The 22,071-nt window shown below is 37.0% G+C and overlaps 1 protein-coding gene across 3 annotated transcripts in view; it reads left to right on the top strand.

Moving 5' to 3' along the window:
* DISC1 (DISC1 scaffold protein) overlaps positions 1 to 22,071 on the top strand; it is a 145,858-nt gene that overhangs the window by 121,541 nt on the left and 2,246 nt on the right. For 2 of the 3 annotated variants that reach the window (XM_026705192.2, XM_087937601.1), the window contains one exon: positions 9,311 to 9,584. In XM_026705192.2, coding sequence (XP_026560977.2) covers positions 9,311 to 9,584 — 274 coding nt within the window. Of the gene's footprint in view, positions 1 to 9,310; positions 9,585 to 22,071 lie in introns of those variants that run through there. The other variant, XM_087937609.1, reaches the window with a different exon arrangement.

Genomic DNA, 22,071 nt, shown 5'->3' with positions numbered 1-22,071 from the left:
GAGAGTAAACATATAATCAGTCACTGAGAAGCAACTAGGCAGTGTGTGATTGGAAAGCAGAAGGAGAAACCTGTTTTCACAGTGAATTGTTGCATTTGTTTTTGTGGTGTTTGTGGCACCCTAAGTGTGGTAGTACTTCCAGGCTGGTATTTAATTGCCCTTCCCGTTATTTTTTTTTTTTAAATGAAAAAGGCAGCTCAGTCCAAGTCTCTTTTGAAGAGTTATATGAAAGCTGTTCTTGGTGGAACAGTTCCAGAGGAATCCTGGACCAACAGAGAAATTGTAGAAAATAATGGTGTAGTAAGAATAAGGCTGCAAAGAGTAAGTGTAGGCCTGTAGTTGTCTTTTGTTGGAAGAAGCAGTAGAAGGGTAACAAGAAGTGAACCAATTTATTTTAGTTCCTTAGAAAAATACCGTACTTGTAGACATAATTCCCAAGTATTTCCTCATGCATGGCTTTCAGAAACTTGGTGAAAACGTTCTCTTTTAGAAAAGCCTTCACTGTCCAGGTCTGTTTTATTTCACTGCTGCTTTCATATTTTCAGTATCTGAATCAACCTTTAATAGCTTCCATATTGTTTTGCTGGTTTTCATTAATAAGTTTAATTGTGAACTGTGTTACAGCACAGGTAATATGTTTCAGGATAGGTAGTATATTCATTTTAAATCAAATGAATGCATACATGTATGTATGTATGTATGTATCTATGTATGTATGGTATTCAGCTTTGTTCAGGTATTTTCCCACGTCATTATAGTTGTGCTTTAAAAGTTGTAGAAATGTTTCGGTAGAATCTCATCTGCCATCATCAGGCTTCTGTATTGTGTTCGTTTGTGCCCAGATGTTTGCCTGGCTTCTCTGATATAGAGATTGAAAAAAGACCTGAAAGCATGAATAGAAGAGATGATTCCACCAGACTGTCAATTATCTGGAAGCCTGCACTCTCAAACAAAAAAATCTCCATACCACAAGCCAGGCAAACACCTGGGCACAAACAGACCCCCCCCCCGATACCTCCAGCTCAAACACACCCCAGCCAGGCACCCAGATGAAACCTAGCTTCCTAATTAATGATAGCTGTCCGTTTACTCGGAGCCAAGCCGCACTAAAAGCCTCCAATACAGGAAATACAATGTTGCCAGCCAATCAAGACAAAAAACGCTACAAATGAATGAATGAATGAAAATATATATATATATATATATATATATATATATATATATATATATATATATATATATTTTCTTAAGTTTTCGGGTACTTACATGTATGGCATTCAGCTTTGTTCGGGTATTTTCCCACGTCATTGTAGTTGTGCTTTTAAAGTTGTAGCAACGTTTCGGCAGAATCTCATTTGCCATCATCAGGCTTCTGTATAGTTCTGCACAGATGAGCACTATACAGAAGCCTGATGATGGCAGATGAGATTCTGCCAAAACTGCTACAACTACAATGACGTGGGAAAATACCCGAACAAAGCTGAATGCCAATATATATATATATATATATGTGTGTGTGTGTGTGTGTGTGTGTGTATGTATACACACACACACACACACACACACACATATACAGAGGGAGGGAGGGGAGAGAGAGAGAGAGAGAGCATAAATTCCTACTGTTTGGTGCTTGCACAGACTAACCCAATATCCATTTTTTTATATCAGGCACTAAGAAATTCCAGTCCTATAAGTTTCCAAATTTAAATGAAAAACATTTCAGAACCTAAACTGAATTTGATCAACTCAGAAATAGCACTGCCTTGTCTATTAACTGAAGGAAAGAAATCTATTTTTTTAAATTAAAATCCAAACATGTCTGCCCCCTCCATGTTTTATCCATGCAAACATAACTAATTTCACATGGTTGAATTTTGAATTAATCCAGGAACTAAAACTTAATTTTGGTCTTTGTGATTTATAGACATCATTTAGACACTGTTCAGAGTTCCAGTCAAAGCCCTCTCCTTATAAAATTGTTTGGAGGGAGTCCCATCTTCACATACACCATACCGCTAACTGCGGGGAATCCACTAAATCTTTTCTCTCTTTTTAGCAGTCACAGCATGCAACACATTCATCCTTGAACTGATCCTCCTTCATAAACATTTTTGCTTTTTCTCCTTGATTTCTCAGTTTTATTTCCACTCTTCCTGAAATCTCCTTAGAGCTGTTCATCAAGATAACTTGTTCTCCCTTTGCAAGCCTCTAGCCTTTGGCTTCATGACATTTTACAAGTGCTAGTGAAGTAGAAGTAAACTTCATCCCTTGTATGGTCATAAATTGTGCCTTTCTTTGCCTTGGTGAAGGTCACACAGTGAACTCTTTTGAAAATGTCCAGGCGTTTACTGAACAGGCTGGTTGCAATCTTTTTTTTTTCATTTGTAACATTTGTAGGAAGAGAGCAGTGTTAGTCTATAGAGTGGCAAAAATCAGGAGTCAGATAGCACCTTTTTAAATTAACAAATGTTCTTAAATGGCACATGGTTTCCTGAGTTGTAGCTCATTTCATGAGACTAAATTTATATAGGATTTAAACTGAGGTAGGGAGAGAAGGGAAAACAGATTGATTACGCAGATATAGGTTACATCTGAGAGAGATTGCCAGCCTCTTATCAATTAACAGTTATATTGTCTTAAAATCCTTTTGTGTTTGTCGAGATCTTCTGGGATTGTCTGAAAATAGAATTTCCTGGGAAGGGAAGGGCTGCCTGCCTTGTCTTAACAGATAAGAGAACAACAGAGTTGGAAGGGACCTTGGAGGTCTTCTAGTGCAACCCCCTGCTCAGGCAAGAAACCCTACACCATTTCAGACAAATGGTTGTCCAATCTCTTCTTAAAAACTTCCAGTGTTGGAGCATTCATAACTTCTGGAGGCAAGTTGTCCCACTGATTAATTGCTCTAACTGTCAGGAAATTTCTCCTTAGTTTTAGGTTGCTTCTGTCCTTTGATTCTACCCATTGCTTCTTGTCCTGGTGCTTTGGAGAATAGTTGACTCCCTCTTCTTTGTGGCAGCCCCTTAAATATTGGAACGCTGCTATCATGTCACTCCTAGTCCTTCTTTTCAGTAAACTAGACATACCCATTCTTGCAACCATTCTTTATATGTTTTAATCTCCACTCCCCCTAATTATTGTTGCTCTTCTCTGCACTAAACCTTTTAGTAGTTTTTGTTTGGTGGTGTGTTTTGAGGTCTGTCATAGATGGTCCTGGGAGGTTAAAATGTTTTGATATTACTATGGGTGTTTTTTGGATCCTGATGTCAAACTTATGCCCATTAATTGTTTTCGATAAAGATTGTCCCATTTGCCCTACCTAGAATCCAGAGGGGCATCGCTGACAGATGATGCCATATATCATATTACAGGGAGAACATATGAAGGTGCCTCTAATCTTGTGCGTATACTTGTTGTGGCTGTGATGCTGCTGCGAGCAAGGTAGATATTTGGGTTTGTTGCAGGGTCTAGTTCGCACATTTATGTGAGCTCAACTTCTGCCATCTAATGCTGTCTTGGGCTGACTGCATCAAAGACAGCTTTTGCAGGTGTCATTGTCATATCCATAGGATGTTCTCTGCTCTAGGGTGTTTCTTTGATGTAGATTTTGTCCAATGCCATGGAACCATAAGAGATCTACCTTATTCGTCATCTAGCAGAATCCTTGCTGATCTTTCTGGATCTGACAATTCTGCATCTACTAATTCTGCATATTTGAAATCTCCTTTAGTATGGTGGGGATCAGCCCCTAAGCTTCCCTTCAGAAGTCCTCTATTCCAAGAGCAAGCCAATTGCTAGGGGTGGCAGAATCGCTTTGCCTTGAGGTTCAACAGGTTTTTTTAGCTAACCGAAGATCCAGCGTATTAATTAGTTCATGACATCATTTTAGCAATCCTCATTCAGGTGCTTACAGTCTTACTGAAGACAGCAATAGGTTCCTAGGGCAAGTAAGCTTCTGTGTCATCAACCTCACTGTCTATGGAAATTTTAAATCATCCAGGTCATGGTTGTCCCATGCTTTTTCCAAAGGCAACTGGGCTTTCTTGGTTTTTTTCCTTTGAAAACATTAAGGAAACAAAACAACCACTTCACAAACAAAGGAGAACAAACTCATCAGGTCCGGATTCAGCAGTCCATCTGCATCTGAAAGACAAGAGTCACTCTTTTGAAGACAGCAAACTCACATTCTGGACAGAGAGGACTGTTAAGAATGTAAGTCACCTAATAATTATTTGGCTTGGAAATATATAAACTAGGATAGACATTTTAATACTATGTCTTTAAGAGAATACTAAAACTGTAATTGGGTGTGGTTTCTCAAACGGCCATTAGATGGAGCCAGAAACCTGGGTTGTTTAGTCAAAGAGAGTCTCAGTGAGTCTCTGTTTCCTTCTGTTGGAGAGTGTTGCCGTTTCCTCCTCATGACTGTTACTGAACGTTGATGTAAGTCTGTTACTGAACTGTTTTTGATACTGGACTTTGATATTTGGATTATCCCTGAACTGAAAACTGACTGCTTTACCTGTAAATGACTTGGACTGCTTATCTTGGACTGTGCTTAAACGTTTATTGGAAGTAAAAACCTACATTTACTGTACAGTGTATCTGTGTGCTGTGTGTGTGTTATTTTTCACTACTCTCACTATGTCTCCTTGTATGCACTCATTCTCCTAACAGGGAATTACCTCAACACTGGTTATGGGCCCAGGCCATACCAGGCTCAGATAACTGAGAGTTGGTTTGAATACACAGTACTGTATATAGACAGCTGTTTACTGTTTAATTGTGGGTTACTATCCTGGTAAAGATGGCACAAGACACGTCAACAAGTCTATCACTGATAACCCAGTTGGATGGAACAAACTATGTTTCCTGGTCTATGAAGTGCAGTCTACTTCTGCATAGAGAAGGGTTATGGACTGTAGTTCAAGACCCACTGGATGTAAATTCTTGGGATCCAGAAAATGAGGACGATGCCAAGAAGCTTGCTGACTTTAAACAGAACAACGAACGAGCTCTTTGTATAATTGGACTAACACTGAGTGACCAGCAGCTAGTCCATATTCATGGAGAAGAGTCTGCTGCTAGGTGTTGGGAGAATTTGAAGAGGATTTATGTTCATGACAATGTAGGTGCACACATACATCTTATACATAAACTGTTTAGAGCACGTCTTCTGAAAGGTGGAGATATATTAGCTCATTTGAACTTCATGAAAAGAACTTTTCAAGAGCTACATGAAAAGGAACTGATATTTTCAGAGCTGCATCAAGTTTACACCATTTTTTCCTCATTGTATGAAAGCTATGATGATTACGTAACTTCACTGGAAGTCCTGCCCAGAGATAAACTGACATTGACTGACATAACCAGAAGATTGTTAGAAGAGGCAAGAAGATGGCTGGATAGGAACCAACTGAGGAAGAAACAACCACAAGAAGAGGATTCGTCTTCAACTGCCTATACTGTTAGGAAATGTTTTTCTTGTGGGGCTAGGGGACATATAGCTAGATTCTGTAAGAAGGGAAAACAACAGAATACTGGTAATCACCAGAAGGCCAAAAAGAATGTTAGTTTAGCTATGTCTAGCAATTTAACTGTAAACCATGATTTGCGGGTTGTTAATAGTAGAGCATCACAATGCATTACTAAAGATAGAGAGAGGTTTATAAAGATATCTATGAGTAAACAACATTTATCATTGGTAAATGGATGGAAGATGAACGCATCTGGTGAAGGTACTGCATATTGTTCTTGTATAAATGAACATTTAACTATGTTATATGTACCTAAACTGAAATTTTATTTGTTATCAGTAAGGGCTTTAGTTAATCTTGGTTATGTAATAACCTTTAGGGGAGATAATTGTATAATAAAGAGGGTAAAAGTGTTACTGCTAGTTTAGAGAATGATTTATATGTGATACATGATGACCAGTTGAAGATGGCTAACTCAGTTTATAACAATGTTAAGCCACATGATGAATGTATAATTTACTGCATAGACGTCTGGGGCACGTTAATTTCAAAATGCTCAAACAAACTGTTGAATTGTCAGAGGGAGTAAAATTGAAACCCTGTAGCAAGTGTTTAAACTGTAATGCTTGTAGCCAAGAGAAAAGCAAGGTTACTCCAGCAAACAGACTTAATGGGTTTAAGACCAAAGAACCTTTAGAGGTTGTTTTGCTGATATAATTGGTCCTAAGAAACCTAGTTTAGGAAGTGCCTGCTATATTTTGAGTATTATGGACCATTACTCACGATACAGTTTCTGCTATCTCATGAAAAACAAAACAGAAACATTCCAACATTTCTTTAATTGGCTAAGGTTTGCACAGAGAAAAATGAAAAGTAAAGTAATTACTTTAGTTACTGATAATGGGACTGAGTTTGTTAACAAAAGATTCCAAACTATGTTGAAATTGGCTGGTGTCCAGCATAAATGTTCTGCTCCTTACAGACTACAATATAATTCATTTGTAGAACGAAGAGGGCAAACATTACAAGCCATGGCTCGCACTGTGTTATCTGATTCAGGTTTGCCTGAAACACTGTGGGGTGAGGCCATAATGTGTAGTAACCATGTGTTAAACAATGTAGTTAATACAACAACTGGTGAATTACCATTCAGTCGTTGGCATGGCAGAAAACCAAATTTAAGTTACCTACACACATTTGGAGCACCAGCATGGGTGCATATTCCCTCACAAGTAAGACTGAAAGGGCAACATAGAGCTAAGAAGTTATTTTTTGTAGGTTATGAGGCCAACCATAGATCGTTTAGATTCTGGGATCAAGGCACAGCTCATGTTTATTGTAGTGCTAGTGCAAAATTTCTTGAGCACGTTGGGTGGGATAAACTGGAACAAGAATCTAGCAATGATATTATTATTGACACCCAAATAGTCCCTAAAGATGAAATAAATAAACCATGAATAGCCATTAAAGAGGAAGCACAGGAGGAAGTAGAAGAACAGTCACAGGAAGAGGTAGAAGAACAGGAGCAGGTGGCACAGGAAAGTCTACCAGTAAGCCCTGTATTACCAAGATGTTCAACCCGAGTAACACGACCACCTGATAGATATCAGGCTAGTGTTGTATGCCAAGTGAATACAGTTCCTAGTAACTATAGTGAACTGAAACTGTATCCTGCTAAGGATCCTGGGTTGTTTAGTCAAAGAGAGTCTCAGTGAGTCTCTGTTTCCTTCTGTTGGAGAGTGTTGCCATTTCCTCCTCATGACTGTTACTGAACATTGATGTAAGTCTGTTACTGAACTGTTTTTGATACTGGACTTTGATATTTGGATTATCCCTGAACTGAAAACTGACTGCTTTACCTGTGAATGACTTGGACTGCTTATCTTGGACTGTCCTTAAACGTTTATTGGAAGTAAAAAACCTACATTTACTGTACGGTGTATCTGTGTGCTGTGTGTGTGTTATTTTTCACTACTCTCACTACGTCTCCTTGTATGCACTCATTCTCCTAATGGGGAATTACCACAACAGGATTACTGGTTTGAAAGAGGAGGAATCCCATCATAAGTTGAAGAGTATGTATAGCATCAGGTTGCACAGGGTTGTAGCATGGGCTGCTGGGAAAATTAAACAAGTAAAGTTTATTTCTTGTGTCTTGAAACTGTTAAATCCAGCTCTTACTTACATTTGAACTTGTCTGAATTACAGATACTCTTGTGTGTAGATAGTCATATCTTAAACTGTTCAGTTGCATGTTTTCTTAATGAGGAAATTTCATTTATATATACTCTGCAGAAAAGATATTGAATATAATAAAAAACGTAGCCTTACTCTGTACAAATTTTAAACAAATTGAAGTTGATACTTCCATATAATTATATTCTTCCTTAGCTTCAAAATTATTTCTATTTGTCATTTGCTCATTTGAGAAACTAGATTATGTTATTTAAACCAGATTTAGCTGGAATTCCTATGGACTCTTGCGTGTCCTTAATTCTTTTGTAATCAAAATAATTGGGTCATTCTTCTCACTGGCTTCTTTAGAGGACTGTGGCTTTATGTTAAATCCTGCATATCTAAGATGGAGTCCAATGTTTATTCATTTCTTCCTATCAAAAAGACCTAACTCGTGCTTTGTAATATTTTTACATTTGAAAGTGAATGTTTTCATGTTTTTCTGAAGCTCCCATGGTAGGCTTTAGCTTTGGATCACTGCATTGACAGTATATATTTGAATGGGGCCAAACTGAATGTTGTGGTTTCTTGAAAGAGCTGCAGAATAGGATGAAGTACAAACTAAACCATCTCTTCTTAAGTGAATATGCATGTCACTGCAGGTTTCCCTTGATGTTAAGCAAACTCCTTGATAGTAACCAAATTCACCTGAATTTATACTGAAATAAGTAGCTATTATTCTAAACAAACCATTTTGTTTAGACTGGGTGACTCTGAGCCCGTCACTCACTCTCAGCCCAAATCTGGAATGGGCCAATTTACTCTGGCCAACTCGCCACTGCCAACTCACTATGGGACAATGCAACTCACTGTGGGATAACTTGCATTGGGCCAATTTAACAATTCAATTTAGCAATAGCAATAGTGTTTAGACTTATATACTACTTCACAGTGCTTTACAGCCCTCTCTAAATGGTTTACAGAGTCAGCATATTGCCCCCAACAATTTGGGTGCTCATTTTACCCACCTCAGAAGGATGGAAGGCTGAGTCCACCTTGAGCCTGGTGAGATTCAAATTGCCAAATTGCAGGCAGCCGGCGGTCAGCAGTACTAGACTGCAGTACTGCATTTTAACCACTGCACCACCACTGCGCCTTAATTAATTATTTAATTTAATTATTTAAAATAAATAAAAATATTTTAAGTTTTGTCATTCAGGTTTCATTTTGTCCCTCCTTTTGTATCCTTTCTTTAATTATTCTGTTCCACCATTTCTTTGATATTAGTATAACTCTTGCCCTGCAGCAAATTGTCCCATGTCAAGTTAGCTGTGGTGAGTTGACCATAGTGAGTTGGCCACAGTGAATTGTCATAGAGCTGCCCAACTCTCCTCACAAGGTTGTAGTTATGGGGAACACAAGGAAGAGGAAGGAGTGGTAGGTATATTTGCCACCTTGACTTACTTATAAAGTAATAAAGATGGGGTAAAAATGTAATAAACTGACAGGGGAACAAATTTACTAAATCCTTTATTAGAACTGTTTTTATAATGGTAAAAACAAAATGCCCTAAAAGAAACCAAGAGGATCCTGACATTATATGAGACATGAGCTTTTTTATTTAAGCAAATTATTGATTTTTATGTTGCTTTTTCTTTCAGCTGTGGAAGAAGCCATCTTTTAGAAAGAGTATGCGAAGTTGACTTAGAGGCCTGTCAGCTTTTGATCCATGAGTTTCTGCTCAACAAAAATGGCTCTTACGCTTCGGAGGGAAAAGAGAGCCAGATTGAGGAAATAGTAGATATGGAAGATGCCCTTTTAACCTCAAAGTGGGAACAGTCAAATTGCTTTTCAGTTAATAGTTTCAAGCAAAAATCTTTTCAACATCCCCTTATTGGAAAGAAACACCAAAGTACGCCCTGCAGACTGAAAGAGGTATTGAATTTTAGTTTATTTGTTTTATTTTCCAGTTTGTTTCCAGCAGTCGTTCTTTTCAGTTTTGATGAGGCTTGTTCCATTTTGGCCTGCAAACAAGCCAGCCTAGTAAAAAAGTGAAATGTATTATTTATTGGAATCAGATGATGAAGTGGGAAGGGGATGCTTGATGCATTACAGTATGTTGACATTCATTGATTATCATAATACCCATAATAATAACATCCTACTGGCATGCACCCACTGTGCAGGTGGTGTGTTATCTCAAGTAGGAGGTTGTTTCTTTGTGTGATTTTTTTTCTTATGAATTGTGGTTCATGTTATCCTTTCAGTTGGCAGCAGTAAGATAACCTAAACAACAGTTCAGAATCAGTATGAGATACTTTGAGGGCCATCCGGATGCTTCCCTACCAGCCATTAAGTTCAGCTTTTCCTGTAGTCAGCTCTCCTGCAGTCTTTTCTGCTACTGAAGTTTCCCAGTTGCTCCCTCCAGCCCAAATTCCTGGCAAATTTAATCTATAATTGAATCTTTGTGCTCTGAAATTTCTTACTGGCAAGCCTCAAGCTCTAATTTGGCCAAGACATGAACCATCCCTTCATGTCACTTTTTTGCTACTGATAAATTTGGGGGAGAGACGTGGGAGAAGAGAAGAAGCAAGCAAGGCTAGTTTGAAGTAGCCCAAGCTTATTTATGAGCCAATTAAAATTTTGCAAGTATTTTGGCTTGTGTCACAATGTCTAGTTTAAAAAAAAAAAAGCTAGAAACCTTTTCCACACAAATATCCAGGGTATATATCAAAGCTAGAATATAACAAGGGAGAAAAGGAAAGGAATTGTAGAGCCACTCAGTATCCATTTAAATTCAATCACAGGGATTTATTTTACAGTGGTTCAGATAAAAACTTCCGTATATCAATGTTCTTTATATATTACTGATTTAGAGGAAAAAATAACCTCTCTCACCAGCCACAGTCTTTCCAAAATGTTTCCTGGGCAATGGAAAGAGCCAAAGAAGAAAAGTGTCCATTGACATACTACATTAAAAAACAACAACAGCTTCTTGAGAAAAAAGTCCACATTACTCAGTCATTTTAATACTTTTCAAATCAGTTGTCAATGTATCCATTAATGCTATAGTCCATGTCCATGAGTGTCCTATATGTGGAGGAATCTTTGATCTGAGGTGAACTGAGGTGGCAAAGATTAGGCTGGGTTTGCTCAATTCAGGCATCCCAGTTGGCTCGAAAGCACAGATTGAGATGTCTAATGGTAGATTTGATCTGGTCTTTCAAAGAAGATCTTCTTGGGAAGAGATTATCTGATGCAGGACAGTCCTTTGGGTGAAGAGTGTTTTGAAAGTGCTGCTGGTGGCTCCAGTCAGTACCTTGTAAAAATAAAAACTGTAAGTTTGGGAAAGTGAGCCTTTGGATAGATCTGACATTGTTGTGCATTTATCATTTATTTAAAAAGAGGACAATGTGTTAGCTCTTAGCTTCCTCAGACTGAGGAGAATAGAGAGAACGAGAAGTCAAAGGTGTTAAGGTAAAAAAATGTACTTAATATTTTCAGTGCACCATAAGAACCAATTCTCCACTTTCCTTTTCCTAAAACTCATCCTTCAGCTATAATTTTTTTACTCAATAATATGGGGTGAAAAGTTCTGAATTATTTTGAGAGGTAATTTATTTTACCAAAGCAAGTCTTCAAAGTTACTTGTTAGTGGTAACCTACTGTCTTTCCCAAAATTAAATGAATACTTAATCAACTATACATATAGCAAAAGCAAATCAACTCTGAATTATATAATGGTGTTTCATTACATCTTAGTGATTGGAGAATTAGTGATTACATCTTAGAGAAGGCAAAGCAACAGATATATTAAGCATTTCTCATCTATCTGATAAATTTAGTTCTGGATCAAAGTACAAGTAGTAGCCAAATTTCAACCTTTTAGCAAAACAGAGTTTGGCAACTTTATTGGACTTCCCTCGGGAAGGAAAAATTCTCCAAACAGATAAACAGGGCTAAGAACTATATCTTTGTTCTTTTATGGTATGGGTGTCAAACTTGCCACGTCACGTTGCCGTCACATGATGTTTTGCAATGTTTTTCCCATTTGCGGAGCTGGTGTGGGCTAGTGCAAACTGCAGAGAGGAGAGGAGGAGAGCGGAGAGGAAGGAGAGGAGAGGAGAGAGAAGAGAAGAGAAGAGAAGAGAAGAGAAGAGAGAAGAGAAGAGAAGAGAAGAGAAGAGAAGAGAAGAGAAGAGAAGAGAAGAGAAGCTTTATTGTCATTTTTTACTGTGAGCATACTGGACCACATTAAAAATAAAATTCTGTTGCCTACTCTCAAAAGAAGGTATATATCTACCCACACACATACATAACACACACACACACACACACACAAACAGACACTACATTTGCCTGGCCCATTACATCTGCCTTATGGAACATCATGCTCCACCTCTGTTAGCATTTTACAAGTCATTTAAGACTTAGCTGTGTCATTGGGTTTGGGTTCCAAGGGAATGAAGAATTGTGGAAGGAGCTCTGTTATTGTTAAGATCTATAGCTCTCTCCTTGCCTTTTAAACATTGCATTAACATTTTTTAATTGTTGATTACCACCAAGAGTCACCACCAAGAGTCACACTTAGAAGATGGGCAGCTATATAAATATGACGAATAAATCACATCAGACATTTTGGAAGCACTAAGGCACTTCTGGATAGAAAGGCTTAGCCAGTGACATCACCATTGCCTGGGGGATGCCCAGTTGGCGGTTTCTTTCCCGACTCTGGCAGAATCTGGAGTGAAGGATGGGAGCTCACCCCATCCCAGGGCAGCAGTAGGGTCCTGAACACTAACCTCCAGCCCAGCACCCTAATCACACCTTGGTCCTTGATGAATAAATAAAATAAAAAGTGCCTACTGGTGGAACATTAAAGAATGCATTGCAAAAATTCCGGGAACCAAAAACAGGCGAAGATAACAGTAGTTGGGTTTTCCAAGGAAATTTTTGTAACCCATAATAGCCGCTGTGGTTAGAATGCAGTACTGCAGGTTACTTCTGCTGACTGCCAGCAGTCTGCAATTTGGCAGTTTGAATCTCACCAGACTCAAGGTTGATTCAGCCTTCCATCCTTCCGAGGTGGGTAAAATGAGGACTCAGATTGTTGGGGGCAATATGCTGACTCTGTAAACCACTTAGAGACGGCTGTAAAGCACAGTGAAGTGGTATATAAGTCTAAATGCTATTGCTATGATTCCTGGTAATTGAGGTAGAGAAGAAGTGGATCAGTATTGAATGTACAAGAAAGTGTCTGATTTTGCAATAATAAGTAGAAATATTCAGAATGACCTTAATACTGTAGTGTAAAGCTGTAATGTACTTTGCTTAGGACCTAGCATATGAAAACTCATTCATGATAGTTTCGAATTAGGTATGACTCAGCTACTATGTTTCTTTCTCATTCAAGAAGAACAATTACAGTGGAACCTCAGGTCACAAACGCTTCTGTTTGGAACCAAATTGGGTGACCACCAAAAATGTCATAAAATTGTTGCTTCTGGTCACAAACAGATCCTCGAGTGTTGATCAAATACAGTCATGGTGACTTCCCCTGCCATGGTGATTTCCCCTGCCACACCATTTCTTTTGTCCACGCCTGCGCAGTCAGTCTTGTTTCCGGTCATGACCAAATTGAGTTGCGACCAAAGTCCTGAAACGGATTACAGTCGTGACTTGAGGTTCCACTGTAGCCTTCTTTAAATGATTCAAAACCAGTACTTCAGACTTCCTACACATACAAGCACAGCATCTTTCTCCTAAATTATTTCTATGAAAGTAGGCTGACTTTTTTAGGCTTATATGTTCCAAAGCACATCTTCCAAATCAATTTGAAAGTATGAATTCCTGCAACAAACCCTCTTGAGACTAGAGATACAGGTCTGGTTCAGGGGTGGGATTCAAATTTTGTAACAACCGTTTCTGTGGGCATGGCTTAGGTGGTGGCGTGGCTTGGTGGTCATGTGACTGGGTGGACATAGCTTAGTGGTCATGTTATTGGCTGGGTGTGGCCAACTCAATATCACTCACATTGAGGCATGCATCTCCTCACCTGGCCTCTCATGACTGTGGGGATGCTGCAACAGTCGTAAGTGTGAAAAACGGTCATAAGTCACTTTTTTCAGTGCCATTGTAACTTTGAATAGTTACTCCACACAAGCAAAGTACCAGCAAAGGAGGGGAAAAAAACTCCAGAGATGTTCCTGAGATAGGAAGTCTAGTCCTGCCAAGAATGTAATAAGGGTTAATGGAGAGACAGTTTTTGTAAGGAACACCAGAATGTTTCCTTCCCGCCTTCCTTACAGGATTAGGCCAGTAATTTCTTCTAACAACCGGTTCTCCGAACTGCTTAGAATCTTAATAACCAGTTCGAGTGAATAGGTGCGAACTGGTAGAATCCCACCCCTGGTCTGGTTCTCATGCAGTATGTTTTGTCCCTCATTCCTTTCTAGAGAAAAGGATCACCCACTCAGGAATGATGAAATTACAAAATTTCTTTGGGAAAATATGGACCTCAGAAAAATTCACTTCACGCAATTGGGTTGGTTCAGAATTTTTTCTATCTTTAAGATTTTCTTAAAGATATAGAGGAGGTTGGGATCTTTCTGAAAAGCTGCTCAGAAATAATTTGCTTCAGGTTTGACCTAAATATCTTTGCCCAATAGCTTTATTTCTGAGAATAATTACATTGCTGATATCATTTCAAGGTGCTTAGTTTCTATCTTCATAATATGATAGGATAACTAACTTTACCATTCTTAGGTAATGAAAAATTATATGCATGTATTTGGATTCCAGAAATCTAATTAGACAGATGGTGGAAATGTGCAGTCAGGATCTCCTGCAGTATACATATTTCTGTGTATAGTTAACACCTACTAATTGCAGGGACTGGAGAAGTCATGCTGGGGGATTTTAACCTTTCCAAGTGCTTTGATTGGCATCAAATGAAAAAGCTGGACATGCTTTTTTTTTACTAAAGATCAAAAATGTACATAGAAGGATATATGCATTACACACTTTCCATCTTAAAGTTTGGCGGAGCCCTACCTTTTTCCGTATCATGCTTATTGTGTAAAGTATAGCATATATACATGATGGGAATTATCCAAACTGGATGTATCAGTTTATTCTGTTCTGAGCATTCATCTTACATGTTGAGAACATTGTAATATTTCCCTGCCTCCTTGAACTGATACCCTAAAAATCAGGCATTTTATGATTAGATAATTAACTATTCCCCTTGCAAAAGTCCTTGATATTCTATTTGACTTTCTCATTAAGAGGATGGTTCCAGGAATTTGCAAATTAACATAATTCCATGCCCATTAAATATTCATTTTTGTCTAAATATTTTACTGTCTAATGAGAACTGTTTTGACTCTTTTTCACTATCATCACCCATCCTTAACAATGCTGTCCAAGAAATCCCTGCAGAATCTAAAGGAGCATGTCCATGAGAACCAAGTCTTAAAAAGGCCATGTAATAATGCAAAGAATGATATACACCTGACAGGTCCTTGTAATTTTATACACTGAAAACACTTGTAGGAAATTGTAATACACCTTTAAGAATGTTTTAAATGTTGCAGTCACTGTTTTTGCACAGATAAAGGATTGGAGAAGGATTTTAGGAGACAAATTGTTTAGTTTGCATTTGTGTAGAAACTTAGATGTTTTCACATTTTTTAAATAAAGGCAAAAAATAAATCACACTTAATTTGCAACTTCATAGGTGGCCAACTGCAATACCATTTGTTAATGAAAAATAAAATAAAAATAAAAATTAGAGTAATTTTACATGGACATATACCTACATATACCTGCAAATAGTGTACCAAAAATTTTGCATTAGGAAAATTTGCTGGCAAAAACTGTATATTAGGTAAAATTACAAATATGTACATTTTTGCCAAAAAGGTGCATGAAAATTCATAGATATGTTAAATGAAAACTTTACCAAAAAGAATCTCCAACTAATTTGGAATTATAATTAGAATCTAGCAGCATATTTTTATTCTGTTTTGATAGCTAGCAACTGCTAATTATGAAGGTTGGAGAATTGATGCTGGGGAATTTGACTTTTTTTCCCTAAGGTGAGCCAATTTCCCTCTCTCTCATTCTATTTATAATTTGCAGATTTGCAAAACTGAAAAGCTGAAAAAAAATGAAAAGAAACATTTGCCCAAGGAAAGGAAGGACATACTGTATTGGGAATAGTGCTTTTCCAAGAGATTTAAAATCTGATAATGGGGGTATTTACTAAAATTAATCTTCCACAGAATTTTTGTGGAAATGGGAAAATGTCCCTCCCCCATTATGGGGAATTAATTTGACCCATTGGCAATCATTTTTGGCATTTTGCTATAGAGAATAAAAGAGATAACCAGAAGAGATAACCAAAATGGAAGGTACTGTTTCCATTGTATTATTTTTAAAAATATATTTTTTAAAAAAGTAAATAAAACATTTTATAATCAAATTTTGCAAAGTGAATTTCTTTTCAAATTAAGATATATTCCAAAAGTCCATTTTGTTGATGTTAGTTTAATGAAAAATATAGTGATTATTTCATAATTCTCATTTCACTAAGTGAAAAGAAGTATTTTTAGGCTGTAAAACCTCTGTTACACAGCTTTCTTTAATCTTGTGCTATAAAGAAGCAGGAAACCATAATCTAGTCATTATAATGTAGGAGATATATACAATATTTGAGTGTCCACAAAACAGAATGTTATCTTGAAACCAGTATGATCAATGTTGTTGCATTTTTGATGGGACTGTGATAGGATTTGCAACTTTAGGCTGTTTCATTTTAGTCTTTTACTGAATTTGAGGGCACATAAGGAGAATTAACCTTTTTACAAATATGTACAAATATTAATATTATGATCATTGATTTGCTTACACTCTTCCTTCAGTGTTAGTATAAAGCATATTTTCTGATAATTTAAGACAGCAAGTAAAGCTATGCAGGAGGAGACGAGCAAGAAGGGTAACAATTGAATTACTGTGCTGTATTGTATGTGTCAGGATGAATACTCAGTTTTCATCCATGAGAAAAAAAAAGAGATAGATTCCAATTTCCTTTGCAGCAAATACAAGAATGATTACAAAGCTATTTCTCATTCTGTGATTACAAAAATCATAGAAAAAGGAGCTCACCATTTTCTATTATTCCATCATCCAAACCACAAGTCCTAAGTGCATTTTTTTTACTGTTTCATGCAAAAAGTTTATAAAGGGTTTCCAATCAGCCCTAAATGAAGATGTTTTTTATCTAATCAAAGAAGTTAATTTAACCAGCTCTGCAAGTTCTATCATTTTCACTAACCTTTCCTCCATTGTGGGCAGTGTCGAAGCTTTCCATTTTTGAGCGTATAGTAATCTTCTTGCAGTTGTCATGAAACAAAGTTCCACATTTTTTTTTCTTGTTGCTAATATATTAGTCCTCAAAGAAAAGCCTCTGGTTTCAATTGTATTTTAGTTTTTAAAATCTTATGCATTTATATGTGTTTGTGCCCAAAATGTTTTGGCTTCTATTTCTGTTATCCTTTCTCTTTGTACTTTTGGTTTTTTTTTTCTCTCTCTCTCTTTTCTCTTTTTTCTGCATTAGTTTGTGTTAGTTTTGTGTTAACTTAAAAATGTTTAATAAAATTTATATTTAAAAAGATGATAAAAGAGATGGCCTTAAATAGGCCTAGAATCTCTAAGGATTTGTTGTGGCTTTCATTCTTCTCTGTAGAGAATACCGCATTCAATAGTTAGCTACTTTTAACTAGCTGTACTGCTGTTGTCAGCACACTATATAAGATTTCTATAGATTAATATAGCCTCTAGAGCTGGAATTTGATATATGGTATATGAAGGGCAAAGTCTTTAAGAAAGTGTGTACTTCTATTTTTGAATTAATGGAATTCTTTATTTCTAGTACAAAGAATTGTATTGAGATTTTATGTTTTGCTTTCTTTACTGAGAGGAAGGGAAGAGAAAATCCTACACAGTGGTGCCTTGGTATTCAACTACTTTGAAACTCATTGAATTTGGTACTCAAATGCATTTTGACTGCAAAAATTGTGTCCTGGTATTTATCATTTGTTTGGTAGTCAACGCACAAGCTAGAACTTGTTGGTGTCAGTTGCTGACTCAGCATGTTATTCCTTATGGAAAAATTTTGTTTTGTATTCAGCTTTTTTTTGGTACTCTTTGGACCTCCTGTCAAATTGATGTAAGTAGTTCATGGCATGATGAGACAATCTGATCGATACAAATATTATGAAATGAGCTCAAGTTTTCTTCTTGGCAGCATTAGAAAAATGGTATCTGAGATCCCAAAAAGCTTCCTGCCTTATTAAGACATCTGAGACATCTTTTGATGAATATAGAGTTATATACAAAGAAAGAAGTTTAGGAATGCAGGAAGTTTTAATGATTGTTGAACATTGTTGTTGTATGTGGCCAGAGCTGTAGGAATATTCTGCAGCTAATGATCTAATAGAAACATCTATATCAGGGGCGTCAAACTGGCGGCCCATGGGCCGGATGCATCATGTGTAGGTCACGCCCATTTCAGCTCTGCAAAGGCAAAAAAGGTCGCAATATGTCATGATATGTCATGTGACGCAATCGAGCTTGACATTGTGACCTACGTGAATCAGGGAGAGAGAGAATAAGACAGTTAAGGAACTGTAAAAATCTCCACATAGGAATGTCTGCATAATGTGTTAAGTTTATAACTTGTTAAAATGTATAATTTGTTATCTCTGTGTATTAGAAATAAGCAAAATTATTTATTTAAAAGCAATATCAAAGCCCTGTAATTTAGAGCAGGATTTTTGATTTTTTTTTCTGAGGAACTCTAGAATTCATTAAGAATTTGATTTTGTGAGAGATTATGGACAATTTTTTTTTTTTTTACTTGAATGCAATCAATTTTCTGTCGTTAGAGTTTTGTCTCTTGATGAGAGGTCCTGATGGTTGCATTTAAAAAAAAAGTTTTTTAAGCATTAGGTTCTGTATTCAGCAAATATGTAATGTAGATATGTTCATGTAGATGATATTTTGCTATTCTAATAAATAACTGGATTTCTTTTGAAACTTGGCTCGAGGCTCATGGTTTAATTAGGGCATCGGTTGGAACCCTGACTATTAGTGTACTGCATGTCTATTTGGAAAGTTCCAGGCTTTTTTCCTATTCTTCAATATAGTTATACATTTTATCAGCCTAGGATAGTAAATATAGTCCTAGCATAGATCTGAAATAGATTGAGGAAGGTTTTCTCAAAACAAAAAAAGATGTGGTTGATGACAGTGGTGAGCTGCAACCAGATTAACAACTGGTTCGGTGAGCGTGTGCTTCCATAAAGAATATTTGTATTTACTTGATTGTTGGTTTGATGTTAAGTTTGGAGTTAATGGATCTTTTTTGTTCCTTTTTGGGCTGGGTGAATAGTCTCTTTTGATGAGGGTCACTTACTCTTTCTCTTACTCTCACTTTGATTGTTTCTTGATTGTTTCTCAAATCTGCTTGATCATTTCATATTTCTCTCTCAGTGTATGGCTGTGTTCTTCTTTGTCATTCTCTCCCTACAAACGTTTCTTTCATTCTAGAATATTGTTTCTAGGCAGTTTCAATACATTATTTCTATCTTTCTTGAACCTCATTTCCTTCCGTTTGGAACATTTCTCTTCAGCATTCTTATCTTACCTAGAAATCTTTTGGTCTCCATATTTTGCTGGCATCCTCTTTTGCTCTTGCCCCATACTCCTTTACCACTTGCTCATAAGTGTCTGCCGGATGTGGGGTGAGGAGGGTCTTCTTGTTGTGGTTCTCCGGCAGCAGGTGCAGATGGCTGAGGTCTCAGAGTGAGGACTCAGATGAGGGGCCTGCGTGTGATGCAGGGATGGGACGAAGACCATCAGGGAGTGGAATGCTGCCTTCAGAAATTGTGGAGGCTGGCATTAGTGATGAAGAGGTCCCCGGTGCGCGTGCATGCAGGGCTGCTTGAAGAAAAGAGCAGCTGCAGCAGCATGGGTGACTCAGGAGTAAGGCTGCAAGGTAATGGCCCCTCCCTTAAGAGATAAAAGCCAGCTGAGAAACCGGAGTTCTTTGCAGGAAGCAAAGAAGTTTTTGCTCTCAAGCCTTGTGGATGTTCAGAGTATCTTGGTTGATGTTTGGAGACTCTTTGTGTTTGAAATATTTCTTAGTAACTTTATCTAGTATTCTTGGCAGCTTTGCACAACCTTGGCAAGGCTCATTCTTATCAGAGATAATTAGTTTGAAACAGCCTTTTAACTGTGAAGGAACGGAATTTGTAAAGAATCATTAAAAGGTTTTGCTGTTATCTCTATTTCATGTTTGTTTCCTTGGAACAAGGTTTGGTTTGGGTTAGAACACTTCTTGGCCTGCCACTTCAACTGCCTTTCCTTCCTTCCTTCCTTCCTTCCTTCCTCCCTCCCTCCCTCCCCCCTCCCTTCCTTGTTAAAAGCAGTTAGCAGCTTCCTTTTGCTATCAACAAAGTTTTCCTGCCATCTCACAGCGATGGGCATTTAACTAGCCAGCCAACCAACAAACCAACTAAATATTGGAAAATCTAGAAGGCCTGGAAACCTGTCATCCTCATAAAAGTAGGGATTTAACTTTACTATGGAATATTAGTCTCTTTCATGGAAGCAGAGTTTTACTTCCTCCGAATGCTCAGTTTAAAAGTATTATTTTTAATTAACAGAAAAGACTAGAGGAGCTTCCAGAATGAAAGCTAGTTGCTTGTAACTGTAGATCAACTTAGCTGTTTTAGACCGCCATTTGGCTACCATGCCGACAAGGATGTTTTTTGTACATACACTGACTGCATAGCAGAATTTCACCTGGGAAATATTTAAAATAGTTTCAGTGTCACTAGCTTTTATATATAATTAGTAGATCAGGCAGATAAAATTTTTAGCAGTGACACTAATAAGCATAGGACCGACTGAGTGGCATTTATTTTTGAAATTAAAGTGAAAAGGTTTTATGGTGTTTTTAAAAAGAATGACTGATAGAGATGACATAAAGATAAATGATTACCTTTTCATTTGAGCTATTCTTTATTTTGTATCAACTTTGGACTATTAATTTCTTTAGTTAATTCTGTCAAAATTTGTAAATAAATAAAATAATGATTCTGATTAAAAAAGGAGATTATCTCCAGTTATGAAAAATATGAAATTCTGAGAGCAAAAGTACCTCTACAATTTTCCCCCCCCCATATTCCATTAAGTAGATTGCATTTGGTTAATTTTAATTTACGCTGGGTGGGGTGGGTGGAACCAAGTGTAGGATTCCTACTCTTGATGTGGACTTTTCCTTGTGAACCATCTAAATTGTATTTATACTACACAAAATGGCAATTATAAGGGAGAGAGAGAGGGAGAGAGGGAAGAAATGATATTCAGGAGGAAAACAGGATAATCTCCCAAACCTAAAGAGTCACATGTTCCAGACCAAGGTCATAGTTAATTATATATTATATTTTTAATTGCATTTCTTAAAAAACAGGTGTGTTATGTGTGCGTGCATCTATATTCATATTATTTCTCCTAATATGCCTATATTTTGTTTCTAATTAAATTTGAAATAACAGTTTCACTATACACATTTTTATTTTTTCTATTTTTAATTGCTTGTATATCATATTTTTCTTTCAAGGAATGTAGATGAACCATATTTTATATTCCTGTCAGTTATTAATGGAGCTGTAATGGCTGAATTTGCACAAAATGCTTCATCAAGGATAGAAGATGATTATATAAATTATGCATTTATACATGTAGCTTGCTTGTACCCATTCTGTTCCTTGCTGTTAGCACCATTTTAAAAATAAATAAAATAATAATAATAAAAGGTTTGAATGGGATGCAGTTTTATTAGAAGTCCTGATTAGTAACTTCAAAAGAGGCCAGAGTTCATGAGTGAAAAAGCCACGATTTAACATCTTAGTTTGTAAATGAGCAACGAGTCACAATCTTTGGTTTGGATGACGGTGAGAGAAACTCTACCTGATTTAGCAAATGTGCAAGCAAGAAAGATCAAAGTAGATATATTCATAGTAAAGACACACCCAGTTTCTCAAAACTGCATAGAAAGCAGAGACTTGAATACAGGCTATATACAATTGTATAATCTGAGTTTTAAACAGTATGCTCAAGTATTGTGATTCGGCTGGGGGAGAGAAGATATGAAGATAGCAAACATTCAAAAGGTCACAACTTTCACAATGTCTAATTTTGTTTATAGCAACTAACATTTTTTAATCAGTGTTGGCTGTCTCTACTGTGATTGAAGTGGGAGTCTGACCTATAGCCATATATAGTGGTGTTGTTTGGTTAGATTCAGCTGAAGCACTCAATAAATCAACACTGGAATTGCAGCTTAGTTTCT

The sequence above is a fragment of the Pseudonaja textilis genome, chromosome 1 (genome assembly GCF_049901715.1).
Source record: "Pseudonaja textilis isolate UNSWEBS1 chromosome 1, rPseTex1.2, whole genome shotgun sequence".
Classification (NCBI taxonomy): domain Eukaryota; kingdom Metazoa; phylum Chordata; class Lepidosauria; order Squamata; family Elapidae; genus Pseudonaja; species Pseudonaja textilis.
The sequence above is the reverse complement of the archived record's forward strand: the minus strand, read 5'-3'. Positions and strand labels throughout refer to the sequence as shown.